General features: G+C 46.7%; 1 protein-coding gene and 1 long non-coding RNA gene across 5 annotated transcripts in view; both read left to right on the forward strand.

The window, feature by feature from the left end:
* LOC135389799 (uncharacterized) overlaps nt 1–14,680 on the forward strand; it is a 209,658-nt gene that overhangs the window by 140,074 nt on the left and 54,904 nt on the right. For all 4 annotated transcript variants that reach the window (XR_010421588.1, XR_010421590.1, XR_010421589.1 and 1 more), the window contains exon 3: nt 3,676–3,896. This is a non-coding gene — a long non-coding RNA (uncharacterized LOC135389799). The remainder of the gene's footprint in view (nt 1–3,675; nt 3,897–14,680) is intronic.
* Nucleotides 9,372–10,809, forward strand: LOC135389797 (alpha-L-fucosidase-like). Its single transcript, XM_064619829.1, has one exon. It carries the CDS (start codon nt 9,441–9,443, stop codon nt 10,758–10,760), a length of 1,320 nt encoding a protein of 439 aa, XP_064475899.1. The 5' UTR covers nt 9,372–9,440; the 3' UTR covers nt 10,761–10,809.

A 14,680-nucleotide genomic window follows, 5' to 3' on the forward strand; every position in this document is an offset into this window, starting at 1 on the left:
TACCGGCGTTAGCGGCGTCCAATCGGATCTCTCAAGACGCAGGAAAAGCGGCAGCCAATCAGGCAACATAACGTGTGCTCGCGATCATGTCGTGTATTTGTGCGTTTGGAACAGAACCCTCCCGTGGTCTCTACACGTACGCCGCTTCATGCGCAATGCTGCGTTTTAAAAACGATTCGCTTAACTCCCATTGGTTACATTAATTAATGTTAATGTTCCGATGCAGCGAATTATTCGTAAATCTCCCCAGCAGGAGCCAGAGAACGACATTGTTTAGTTTTACCGGTCGCGCTATCCCTTTATAGCTAAACCTCTCCGCAGTGAGACACGCATATCGTGTAGAGGCTGTAGTGAAACTATGGTCGCGCGGGGAGAGAGTTCGGCGCCATTTTCAATGGAAATTTTGAGTAATAAGGCGCGCACTACGAAATGAATGCGGCCTTTAACGTAATTTAAAATGAACTTGTTGGGCATTGTAGTGGCCCTTTACGTTCGCGGATAAATGACGATCGCGAAATTCACGAAAAATTAGTCATCGGGAACATTCCTGCTTTAAGTACCTATTAATCGTGTTTGATGATGATGTCATCGTCCGTCCGTGGCTATATATGCCACCAGCCGAAGCCTAAAAGCTTATATAAAACTCTTGTAAGCTGAAAACTCAAACACAAGTTCATCTACTGGAGGATATCACCACAAATAAGATTCAAACACTCTTTTCTCTCTTTCTTTTTTTTTTTCTCTCAGTGAAAAAGCTGCGCTATAAATCTCGTTCCAATCTCTTCTTCCGTTAAATAACAGAAGCCAGCAGGAACATTCCAGCAGCTACGCTCGGATTCAGACGCACACACAGCTACACACACACATACACGCAAAAAAATAAAAACACTCCTTCCATGATGTTAAATGATGATCACCCGTGATGTTTGTGCCATTTTTAATGGCAGGCTTCCTTGAAAGATCTGTTTACAAACCGCTGACGCTCGTAGTTTTTTTTTTTCTTCTTCTTCTTCTTCTGCTCTCTCTGTCTTAGAAGGGATCAACCATCCCTTTTATTCCGTGGCAGTAGTTTAAGCTGGAATGGGGGTTGTTTCTGAACAAGCCACCCACACTTGGCGCTTACTTTTTGTATATCTTTAGGAGATCTCTTTAAATGGCGCCATTTTTTAGGGAGTTAAAAAGGAGTGTGTGTTCTTTATTGTGGACGGTTTGTCTTCATTAAGAGACCCTCGTTTGCTCTTCAAACGGAGATTTTCTTCTGGAAGCAGCTAAAAAAAGAACATTGGTTTGCCAGATTCTTTTTCCTCCTTTGTCTCGATTTTTGTGTGTGTAACTGTATAGGTGCTCCCAACAGTTTTCGCTCTCGCTAACAAAAAAATAAAAATAAAAAATACCGTAGGAACTTGCGTCGGTGGCTGGGGTGCTCGAAAACTGTGTGAAAACAAAAATGTTTGAGGTTGTAAATTTCTTGCGTGTTGTAAGTAAACTAGAAAGAACGCAAAGACAACTCGTCGCTGCGCATTGACACGCCGCCTTTTCTTAAGCTGTCGGGGAATCAATTTATAATTTACTAATTACAATCATTCTTTATTCAGGTTTCGGAGAAATGAGTCGGCGACATGACGAGGCTCTTTATTCAACGGCAGTGACGTCACAATGTGTCGCTGCGGAGTAGTCTCGGCACAAAATGAGAAACTGCATAATTTAGCGCATATAAAACAACAGAAACGCATCCAGCGCAAAATCGCAAACACCAGAACATTAAGTTTCGTAACAAATTTCACCATGCCAAGAAGCTGCGCAACCAGATATGCAATATACGTAGTACACGAAGCACGAGCCTTTGGTAATGTTCGCTGGTTTTCACTGTAAACTGAAAAACACCCTTATGGGTGTAAATGGCTTGTCCTATAACTGACACCTCTTTTTACACCATATGGTCTCAGACCACCCTTTTCAGAGGGTGTATTCTGTGTAAGACACCCTTTGAAAGGGTGCTTTTCCTTGAAAATGCTTTCTTTTGCACCCTTTAAACACCCTTCTAGGAGGGTGTAAAGTTGTTAAACACCCTCCTAAAAGGGTGTTTAAAGGGTGCAAAAGAAGGCATTTTCAAGGAAAAGCACCCTTTCAAAGGGTGTCTTACACAGAATACACTCTCTGAAAAGGGTGGTCTGAGACCATATGGTGTAAAAAGAGGTGTCAGTTATAGGACAAGCCATTTACACCCATAAGGGTGTTTTTCAGTTTACAGTGTATACGCACGACCGGAAACGAAGTCCCTCAACATATTTTCATCTCCCTAAGAGACTTTTCATGCATTTGCGTTGCATTACAAATGGGAACAGCTGCCCAGAATCCGCTCCAACGTCATCCTGATGACTAGGAGGTAGTAGGTTCGAATCCTTACACTGGCTCGTGCTGTTTTCTCTAGGTTGCCTGCCAGCCCCGTGAAGTCGGTACCGGACGCATCCTTTCCTGCTGTCCGTCCGTTCATTGCCCCGCTTGCCTCGCATTATGCTAACGCGGAATTTTTAGTTTTAAAAATAATTATTTCTTAATGCCAGTTTTGGTAACCCTGTATATCTGTTGTGAAAAAAACAAATGTCGTGAATGAACGAAATGAATGGCGTCTTTCATACGTAACATAATCTATACGAGTGTCCTCCTTTAGCTCGTCCAAGCTTCAACGATATCCTTCTTATCAGAGAACGCAGATTATGATGACAAGTTGGGCGACCCATCACCGTGCTTGCAACATTTGTCTCGATCGATCTCAAACCGGGCCGACGCAAAATACCGGCACCCTTGGACCGCGCAATATCACCACCGACCGCGCCTAGAAACACTAAAATCTTTCACCCAAACTATGCCTGAAGCACAGGTTCCCCAAAGGAACATTAACCTCGCTGTGTGACACACCTAGCTGTCCCTAATCTCGAACTGCGGACTCATCTAGGCTTAACGTGGCCGGAATACGGGTTCAGAGCCGAACAGGTATAGGAGCACACATATATCTGCATATTAAGCGGCTCTATCCGTCGCTGGTCGCCACTCGCGGTAATAACATTTCTGCCCTGTTCCGCTTGGCGAGAGCGCAAAAATTGCGGACGGCCAATGGGCTGGACGCGCTCTCTGCAGGGTGAGGTGGCGAATACGTAATTCGCTTAGAGTGTCATGTTTTAAGTGCATGTCCCGGTCGTCGTTGCCGGTGGTGAGAGCTTTCTTTTGTCTACGTAGACACGGGGAGGTTCTACCTTGGTTGCTATACTTGACCAGCTATCGTTTTAGTTCGCGCGACCTAACAACAAGAAAAGAAAATGTTTTCAATGTTTTGTTCTATGTGGCGATAACTAACATTCATTCTGCGGATGAATTTTGTCACCTCGGAGGGCAAAGTCGTTCCAATGTAAACTTGGGCGTTGAGAAACATAGACGTGAAGCACCCCCCCTAGAAGCAGTGCCCCCCGGAAAAAAAATTGCGCAGCACCAATAAACGAACAAAAAAGACGGCCCAGAGTTTACATACGTATACTCCTTATAGCTACGCTCACGTAACAATTTGTTTTACAATTTGTTTTGCTGCGTGAATGCTAAAAAACGAAGAAATGAAATAAAAATAAAAATATGTAGTCTATATTTCAAGCTTTGCAATGAGAACTTTTTTTGCCATGTCAGTGCCAGGAATCCACAAGGGCCGGAGGGCGCTCGGGGCGGCTCTTCTCGTCCCATCCTTAACAACACGTGGGACACGACGGTGAATGGAACGACGGTCACCGCTCATCTGCTACACGAAAGGGTAGTGGCGCTGTAAGACTGCTGATTCATCGACACGAGGCTACAACGATTCAGAACCATCCTGCGAACTACCCTGTGGACTGCCTCCTATACACACGCAGGTAAGCTTTTTACACATAGAGGGTCCGGACGTGCCTCTCAGTGGCTTATAGTGCAGTTTCCAGTTGATGAACCATGTACTCCCCTGTCTAACCCGACTTTGTACCAGAAAATGACAAAGTTCGGCAGCTGTTGATGAGCTTTGGAGCGAAGACCAACTCCCGTCGCTCTGTGGCTAGCGGGCTGGCCATATGTCGCGTCGAGACTGGGAGGTACCCGGGTTCGAATCCCGGTCTCGGCTGTGCTGTCTGGGGTTTTTCCTCAGACGCTTTCAGACATATGTCGGCACAGTAACCTTCGAAGTCGGCCCAGGGCGTCAGTCGGGAGCCCTTTCAGCAACAGCACCACTTTTGGAGCGAAGGGCATCATCCCCCCTGCATAAACACCTTTGGTTGGTATTACAAGGACCGAAGCAGACTTACCATTTCTGGAAGAATTCCTCTTCTATCAGGACGTGGGTGGGAACTTGGTCTCTTCGTTCCCGAAGACCCGGAACACTCATGAAAATGGGCGTGACTGCTAGATACTACGGGGCTTCCTATACGACGTTACTTTCTTTGCTACGAAGCCAGAGAGGCTCTGGCCATGTCATCTGCGCCACTCGAAAAAAGTCACTTTCGGGGCGATGTGCAAGTGTTCTGAAGAGCGGGTGGCGACGATTGTGTGCACGTGGTGTAAGTGCTGAGCTGTTCTACCGCGGGATTGAACCTGCCGTGTTTCAGCCACTCTTGGAACTGCAAAGCAACGAGGAAGACTATATACGAGCAAACAGGGTATTCAGTGAGGACGTGGCAATCCTCTGGAGGACTGGAAAGGTGTAAGGCACCGTCGCCTGTACCAGGGCTTTGTGAACTGCAAGAGGAGAGCGCTGATCACAACCCCATCAAGGGTGCAGAAAGATGTTGAATAGCGGAAATCCATTGTTGCGCCTTAGCTTTGAGTCCAGCGGACATGGAAGCGATGGAAAACAGGCTCGAGCTTCTTGGCACAGACCCACAAACGGAAATTTGTCATGGCCTTGCATGTGAACGGGACCCGCTCTTTTCGGGCGAAAGGTCCACCCCGATTTGCGTGAGGTACTTGTGGACGTTATTTAAAGCCATCTTGAAGCGGCGCTGAATGTCAGGTCGTGATTTTCCTATTGTCCAAAGAGCAACGTCATCCGAATACACAGAGAATGCCAATTTTTGAGGGGTTATCGATTTTAAGCACACCACCACCACATGTAATAGTGTCGGACTTGGGATGCTTCCTTACGGAATTTCTTGGGGTTGGCCTTGCGATATACGGACAGCAACGGTTCGGTCCACAAGGAAGTCTTCGAGCCAGTATAGAGTCGACAAAACGCGCGTAAGGTAACATATATGAGAAACGGTGTCGTAGGCGCGCTGGATGTACAGAAATCCGTCGATGAGCGTGAGCATGCTGGACTCTAGATGTAAGACCTAGAACTGGATCCATAGAACTTCTGTGGCCACGGAACCTAGTCATTTTTCGAGGAAGCGCACTGTCTTTCGAGCTACCAGTCGAGACGGTGCAAAACCATTCTTGCCATCAGTTTTCGCATCGAGCTTCTCAAACTTACGGGGCGAAGGGACTATAGGGCATTTGGAAGTTTTCCTTGTTTAAGGATGAGAACAACGTTGCCTCTTTCCAGGTAAGCGGTACGCAGCCCTGTTGCAAAGAGGTAATATACACATGAAGGAGAGCTTGGGAATGATATATTCCGTCGAGGTTTCGGAGTGAAGCATACGTGATTTTATCGAATCCACAACCAGCGGTGGGCAGGCCCAGTCTTGTTCAATGTCATCAACCGGAATGTAAAACGACTCTTGACTCGAGAGTCATATCGGGGAAGTTTAGTTTGCAGCTACGGAATATTCTCCGGCAAGTTCCCGACCGATAGGAACATCAGAGGTAAGGTCACCTAGCGGGAGAAACGTGAACTCCTGTGACTCATGATTTTATTGTACAGCACAGAATACATTCAAAGCTGCTCCTCTTCGAGCACTTTTGATTCTGTTCTGATTTTGAATGCTAAATATTACCTTTTTTTCTTTTTTTTCACGAAGCAAAAGATTCATTTACAGGTGTCTTTGGTTACATATACCGATGCTGGAGGGTAGAGCAGATACCCAGCGGCTTTGCATTTGCCTATGGCAAGTATATTATACCGTGTTATCCTGCTATCGAAAACATTTGCGAGCACAGGTAACTTTTTTGCTATGCCACGGTCCTGGCACACTGTGGACGTCTCAGCCGCGATCTTTTTCAGTCTTTCGGAAGAACAAACGAGCCCGATAGAGTAGGCGTCCGATACTTGTCATACACGATTGGCTCCTCCGACTCAGCCGGAGCTGAATCGGGAAGTTATCGGGGGTGAAAAAATGGTCAACTAAAAATACCACGCAGAGATCTTTCGTGAGTGTGTTTTCGTCCTATTGTGTGTGTCTACACCTTTAACGACAGCCAAGGCCGCGTGAGGATTCCGCTGCGGGGGCGCCTCTTTCAGAAACCGCATTGTGTGGGTCCTTATTTGCAAACGGCGCCCCGTATTTTACGAATTACGTGTCACCAATTGCATGATTGCCGTCCTCGGCCGGGGTAAGGATAGCAACTGACCTATACCAGGGCCGGTGAATGACACGCAAGGTACGTTCCGTAAACTGTTTCGTAAACTACATTAATTTCGGACAAAAAATTGTGTGCTTCTCATTATTCGAACTTGTACATATAACAATCCCTTGGGTATGAGGAGAAGACGCGAAGACAAGGGACACGAAGGGACAAACTCCTTGAGTGCGTCACTTCATGTTCTTCTTCTCATACTCAAGAAAAATGGAGTTGGAGTTAGAGAAACTCCAATGCAAGGAAATGTTACCTACACGTTGATTGATTGATTTGTAAAAGAAAAAAAAAATGGAGATGTTAGTCCCGAGCCACTCGGGACTGGCTACTCCAGGACGCATTATTTCGAAAAGAAAGGGAAACTACACAAATATATACACTTTGAAACGGAATAGATGAAAACATCACCACAAAACTTTGCACCAAAAGCAACAGTGTAGGAGAGTCCACGTGCGAAATCTCAATGCACAAAAAACAAAGAGCGTCACAAAGTGTCAAAGTGGTCCGTCGAGACGAGAAATTGCACAAGGGCGCGCATGGCAGATATGAGCTGACTTCATTACACCAGCTCGCTTGCTTCTTAACTTTTTTGCTGCGATTATTCATCGATGAATTAGCTTCCATAGCTACCATTTCAAAACTACACCAACTGACTGGCAGCGACTCGAATCAAGCTTCGTCCAACTTAAACGAGTTGGCAAACCATCTACCTTTTTTCCTCCCCATTTTTATTCTTCAACTTCCTAAACTCGGAGACGTGTCCCTCTCAAAACCAAGTTTTTTTTTCTTCTTCTTCTTCCGAAGTCTCCTCGAGACCGAGAGCAATCTAACTTGGCCCGAAATTCTGACAAAAATTCCGGTCTTCCTTCATTCTGTGGTTCTTTTTTCTTTATATTGTTTTCATTTTCTACTTCATCGCTCAGGGAACTGGGAGAAGACGATGATGAGTTGGAGCACCTTTATTTCTTATTATTCTTACGATTTCATATTTTTCGCCATCTTGAAGCGTGACGACGTGGTGCATTAAAGAGACGTGAGCCCTCGCTCCCAATTCGCACCCGCTGTCCCTGGAGACATTGCACGGGAAACTTGAAAAGAACTTTTTCTTCCCTGTTTATTTCTATAGAAGGGCTACCTCTTTTTCTTTTTAAAGTCACTTAGCTTTTATTGCGTTCGAAGATATCTAGAAAGGCCCCGAACCAAATTAGAGGCTGACAAATTCTCTCCCGGGGATGGCTTTGAAAGAAATTCCGAAGTGTAGACACACGACGTGAACGAATAAAAAAATCGACAAAATGTCCACCCCCCTCTACCCTTCATTGCGACGTATAGTCAGCTCATTTGCTCCCCATCCCCTAAATCTACTGCGCAGACCTCCGACAAAAGTGCGTGGAGGTCCGTCGAGAGAGTTGTAGAAAGGATGTAAACTTAGCAAAAATACAGAGAGACGTAGTTTGAACGCGGTGGTATCGACAGATTTTCCTCGAAAAAGCAGGACAGATTCGGTGCTGTCTCAGAAGAGATTGTTTGGGGTCCGAAAGATGTTAGACTGATTGGATGCCATCTTTTCTTTAGCTTTCTCGATTTTTGTTAATCAAGTCGACTGAGCCCCGTCTACTAGTATAGGGCGTCGGTCTAAAAAGACGAAGGCAAGGTTCGAGAAGTTTGGGTAGGAATCTTAGAAGACGTTGGGGTCACTTAGTCGATGTGAGACAATTAACAGGTCGAGAAACTAGCTCCATCTACGTGGATGCTGACTACTCCGGGCAGGTGAAATTTCTTTCTCTTCCTATGTTTGTGCTTGTTTGAGGGTAAAATGATGGTCGGTGCAACTGCTTGGCCTGCCTTGCCGACCTTTTTGTTATCTTCCTCCTAATAGGTCCAAATTATTATAAGTATGGGTGTACAGCACTATGACCATGCATCGTCAAATGGAACTGAAGTAGGACAGGCACAGGCTTATACCTCGGCGGCACTGTTGTACGTATCGCTGTTAGAAGTAACACCGTTACAGTAATCGATACTTTTTCGGTATCGGAGTGCGTATCGCGACGCTTTTTAAAATCTGTATCGGAAGAGTATTTCCGTTACAAATTTATGGTAACGCGATCACTGTATCGTCACCGATACCGATACTTTTTAGTGCCCCGCCCTTTCTTCACCGACCATATTTTTCATTCTTATTCACTGTCAATGGTCCGCCTAGCCCTCGAGGAGAAGCCTGATGGACACGCCTACGTGCTCCGTAACCGGAATTATGGAATTATATACGGTACACATGTTCACTGTTTTTCTTAGAAACTGGAGGAAATAACCACGCTGTGTTCAACAAAAGAGTTGAGGTCAACGAACACAGGTCAAGTCCTTGACAGTGCGCTCTGGATTCCACTGCTAAGCTGTGGTGTCGCACTGAGTCACGCTCACATATACTGTGGTGTTGTTAACGTTGGATAGGACTCCTTGGTCATTGGACTTGACAGTATGTGTGGGCCTGACACTAACGTAATTGTCACACTGGTCTCTGTCAGCTGCCGGAGAGACCACGGTCAGCTAGGATGGCAGTAGACGACTTCGAGAACCAGCTATTGATAAAAGTCAAGCGAAGTGCCCAAACTGCATAATAAATATGCTGTCCTTTCACTGCAAAACTGTACACGTAAGCGATATTTCTATGTTGCATCAACTTCGTGTTTCAAACAAAAGTATCGCGTTACTTTTTTTCTTTTTTGTAACGGTAGCGGTACTCCGTTACTTTAAAAAAAGAAGTATCGATATCGGTATTTCGATACTTTTTACTCAAGTAACGAGTATCGGTATCGCGATACCGTATTTCGGTGGTACAACACTGCTCAGCGGTAAGAAGAGGAAGAAGTTGATTGCCTTGGAACACTTTCTGAACCTCCACCACAGCCTTCTTTATGGCGTCCCACATGTACCACCACAAGTACAAGGCAGATTGGACATCCCTCGACAGCCGACCATTACCCGGATGGTACGACGACGCCAAGATTGGCATCTTCATCCACTGGGGTGTCTACTCTGTCCCTGCCTTCGAGAACGAATGGTTCTGGCACTCGCTTAAGTCCGGCGAAGCTCACTTCACCCACTTCATGAAGCGAAACTTCAAGCCAGACTTCACGTACCAGGAGTTCGCTCCGATGTTCACCGCCGAGTTCTTCGACCCTCAGCACTGGGTGAAGCTGTTCACAGCTGCAGGAGCGAGGTACGTAGTCCTCACCGCAAAGCACCACGACGGATACGCTTTGTGGCCTTCAAAGTTTTCGGCCAATTGGAACGCCGTAGAAGTCGGTCCCCATCGAGACATTGTCGGGGAACTGGCCACGGCCATTCGAAAGACGTCGCCGCTTTTGCGATTCGGTGTCTCTTACTCGTTAATGGAATGGTTTCATCCGTTGTACTTGTCTGACAAGAAGACTGGGTCAAAGGTCTTCGTCACCAATAAGATCAGGCCGGAACTGACGGAATTAGTAGACACCTATAAACCCGAAGTGATATGGGCCATCAACGACTGGGAGGATGGCGATAAGTACAGCGACATAGTCTCGTGGCTTTACAACGACAGCCTGGTAAGGGACACAGTCGTCGTTAACGACAGGTGGGCCAAAGGTACGAGGAGGAAGCATGGCGATTTCTGGACAAGCGACAGCAGGTTCGACCACGCTACATTGGTCGCTCATAAATGGGAAAATGGTGCTCCGATGGACCGTTACTCCTACGGTTATAGAAGGAATGCATCGTTGCAAGACTATCTCTCAATTGAAGAGATCTTACGTCTCCTCGCAGAAACTATTAGCACTCGCGGTAACTTGCTCATCAACGTGGGCCCGTCCAAAGATGGCACTATTCCGCCCTTGTTCGAAGAACGGCTTCTACAGCTCGGAGACTGGTTGAAAGTTAACGGCGAGGCTGTTTATTCGAGCAGGCCGTGGAAGGTACAGAACGACCCACTGACGTCGTACGTGTGGTACACGTCTAGTAAAGATGGGAAGGTCGTGTATGCGTTCGTGCTTCGATGGCCTACGGGTTGTGTTCTCACGCTGGGTGGCGTGCAGGTCGAACACGGATCCAGTGTGTCCATGTTGGGCGTTGAAGGCACCTTGGAATGGGAGGCGATGTCGGATCGCACGGTGGTTCATTTCCCAGAGCTCACTGTGGACTTGTTGCCTTGCCGTTGGGCCTGGGTGCTCAAGGTAGTCAGGAAAACGCCCTGTTACTGATTGCTGCAGGATTCCGAGCCACGATCAAATAAAATCCATATCAACTGTTTTCATGCTGTAGAGATGGAGCCCATTGTCGTATACTGGTTAAACCGGTCGACTTCTGGAAGCACACGTATTGTTTTTTTAAGCGTGGTCCTGAAACTAATTTTCGCTATGTATTTTTCGTCATCTACTACATTCCCTTTGTTAATCGTGCCCATCTTTAAAGCCATCAGCTCCATGTACCATGCTATACCTCTAAGCTACCTCTCAAAATGAAAATGTGAGGAAGAGGAAGAGAACGTTTCCTCTGCTCACGAGCACTCCTTTCCTTCTACATTCAGTGTTGTTCTGATGTTTGTACTATTCAGAAGTGTATAAAGGTTTCTCTGCATTTGGAACACGGAGTGGTTTGGGCTAATTCTTCGACTGGGCAGCTCTTTTGAAGTCACCTTTCCACAACAATGATTTAGCAGGCTCCATTATGATGGAACCACCAGCTCCAGTGTTTCTTCGCTTCATTTGTTCCTTCTGGTGGAAAGTAACCAGATTGATATGTGTGGGGTCGAGTACTGCCTATCGTCTGGGCTTCTCAGCGTCAGCCATATTTTAGTATTTCATTGTCAAAGCCCACATTTCATGGTTCTGCCCTGGGAGTACCCATAGGGTTTACCTAAAAGAAAATCTCGCGTGCGATGAAAGAATTGCCTACCTTAAGAGCTCTAAACCAACGGATGCAGAGGAAATGTCCTAGACGTGACTTCTCGCGCAATACAGGAGTACAAACCCGTTTCACACTGCAAGGAATTTTCCATCTGGAGCAGACGACACGGAACGCTATAAAAATCTCGCTTTCCACAAAGACTAGGAAGGCACTACAATGAGCGACGTTCTCCTGGAAAATATCTTCCCCGAAGGGGGACGGACGCACGTGCTTGACGCGTGTTTCCAGTCCTTGAAATTCGGGTCACGTCTTCAGAGTCATTTCCAGAAGGGTCTTCGATCTGCGTCTTTGCGAGCAGACAAACACGACCCAACTGTCTTCACGTTCTAGGCCGTCTTGCGCGGAGTTTTCAAGTGGCCTGGAATGCTGGAGCTAGGGATTTGGGCAATACTCTGGTATAAACGTGTCTGATCGAGGTAATGGAAGAGTTGGCGATGTTTAGGGGAAGTTTACTGGACGTCGCGTGTAGTTGGGAAAAAGTTTCAGAAGAAGAGGTCTTGAGATGTGTCTGGAGATCGCTATCTGGAAAGGATTGGAATCGAGATATTAAATGATGTTTCCATGATGCCAGAGATGACCAGAAACGCAATTATGAATGCCGTTCCTTCGGCGCGTGTCCTTTATTCACTCACCTCGCCTTTGCTGAAACATAGCAAGTATAGAAGTTGAGTTTATTCTCCTATCAAAATTCAATCTCCATTCGTTGTTGGCCATTATGAGGACTGCGAACAGGCGGCTTCGAGTCCCGGATGTCCGCATCAGAGGATTTGTCTGCATGTTCCTGCTGGCTATCCAAACGTATGTCCTCCGAAGACGTGTACTACACTCCGAAACAAATGTAACGCCACGCGTGTCAGCGGTAAGCCTACTGGTCGGGATGGTCCCTTCTCGTCCGCGTTTAAATAGCAGTCGCAAGAAGCGGCACGAAACAGTAAATACCAGCAGGAAACAATTTTATTCATCACTTACATTATTTTGGAAGCGTATCCATTCATCGTCAACACACACTGCAGCAACGCAACTCAATGAGCACACATACGCAATGTCCGCGAACGACAAATTGTGACGACAAACACTTGAAGCACTCGCGTCCTTGCCAAGGACTCGCTCCTTCGTGATCCTGTTCTTCTATGTTTTGCACACTTCGAGGACACCGTATTTCCCGTCCAATCCTCCTTCCTTGCGGAGAAAAATCATACAACCTCGGTGAGACGTGAATGGGTTAACATTATCACCACCACATACAAAGCAAATGCTTTGAATCACAATTGATGGTGTCTGCTCCCTTGTGCGAAGAAGACAGACTTAGAAAAACAGGAGACTTCAAAATACAGACATAAAAATATAAAAATTCCAAAACGCCGGGCTTACAACAGCATGACACTCTGAAGTTGGCGTCAAGACACTTAGAGCAAAGCGACCGTGAATTCCATCTTGCATTCTACCTCCCGATCAACCCTGGGAATGCCGACGAATAGGAATAAAGATAGAAAGAAGGGAAGAGGGTGCAGGCAAGCTGGTATATAGACTCATGTTAGGGGACCGAGAGACACGGAACAAGAAGGGCGGACGACAAATTCTCAGACTCTGTCTCTGTCTCAGACTCTGAGATTTTGTCGTCCGTCCTTCTTGTTCCGTGTCTCTCGGTCTCCTCCCATGAGGAATAAAGATGTACGGGAAACGAGAATGCATCGTATCGACGCCTCAGCTATATTAAATGCCTCAAGCACAAAGCAAATCCTGAAGGCGAAGAGCGGATTGTTTCAGATGCAGAACCGACGTCTTCATACTTTGTCGTTTCAAAACAATCTGCTGGTGGTCGGTGGAAACGCTTTCAAGTACGAGCAGTGCAACGTTGGGACATTTTCAAGTCAAAAAGGAAGTATACAAAGCTGCCACAGCCTCGCTACCTCAGGAGAAAGACTATATAATTGGAAGGCATTGGTAAGGCATAAGCACGCCAACTATATTGCAATGTATACAAACTGCGGCGCGTCGGCTTCGACCCTCGTGAGGAAATGGACGGAATGCTTCGTGTTCGTGCGGCAGGAAATAAGGGGTACGCATCTCTTCGCTGCGACCTGTACCTGCGAATTTAGCAGGTACTACAGCTCGCTGTCAGGCGGGCTCTATACCGGCCGGTGCAGTGTACGTGCTGCTTGAAGGTCTACCGCTTGTGCGGATATTCCTCTCTGCTGCCCGCGTCTGTACACAGCCTCAGTTGCTTCGCGGTGCTACCACAAAAATGACTCTTATCCTCGTTAGAGTCGTTGGAAGGCCTAGGTGCCTGTCCTTTTGTGTCACAGCTCCAATGCTTTCTGTCATATATACAGATCAGTTGCAATCCAGTTCCACACGTGAAGAATGTCCTTCACAGCCAAGTCCACTCTGGGTCCAACTGAATCACCTTCCAGCTTATAACGCCCTCTTCCAAAGAGAAGAGTCATATAGAAAGCCGTCATTCATCGATGCCGGTCTGTGTTTAATTTCCTCTCCACGGAAGCCATCCATGTCCGGCCGTCTGTTTGCCACTAGTCACCGCTAAGCCTTTCCGAGTCCTTTTATGAGCGATGGCCGAAGAAGCGCAATTGTTTGCCCATCCTGTCCCCCGGTCTAAATAACACTAAATGGCCCTTCTTGGGGAACTGACCGCAGGAAGTAATCTGTGGGTCGGAACCTCTTTTATGATCCCTTGGAGGAATCAATAGTAGCATTCTGGATCGTGGCTCTCTATGCAGTAATGACGTTTGTCCTTCTACTTCACATGGCTCTATTGGGTGGACAGAGTGCGCTCGTAAAAGCCAGCGTAGATGGGGTCTTGGTGAGGTGTGATCATCGTTCGTATAATGTAGAAGCGTAGATAAAGGAAGCGTCTTAACTTACTTGCCCTATATCCAAAGTTTCGTCTAAATTCGCACACACAGCTTGGTATTTAGTGTGTATTCACACATACCGCTCGTCTTTTACTCCATTCATACCGTGTTAGCACCGTGTAGCAACTGAGGACACCAGGAAGGTGGCAGAAGAAGCGGGCCAGTGTATGCCCTTTGCCGACTTCAGGGGAACTCCTCTGGAGCTTCTTCACGGTTCCGTTGAATGCTCCTCTGACCACAATCCTTCTACCGATTCTAACAGAAGACAACGGGGTCAACCATCATAGCCGGGCCCACATGTATGTGTTAACGTACCTTTCGTCGCTGCCTCAAGTTCCTAG

Source organism: Ornithodoros turicata, chromosome 3 (assembly GCF_037126465.1).
Source record: "Ornithodoros turicata isolate Travis chromosome 3, ASM3712646v1, whole genome shotgun sequence".
NCBI lineage: Eukaryota > Metazoa > Arthropoda > Arachnida > Ixodida > Argasidae > Ornithodoros > Ornithodoros turicata.

Excerpts from the sequence above, each read along its gene's own strand:
- LOC135389797 (XM_064619829.1), top strand. The coding sequence starts at position 9,441 with ATGGCGTCCCACATGTACCACCACAAGTACAAGGCAGATTGGACATCC.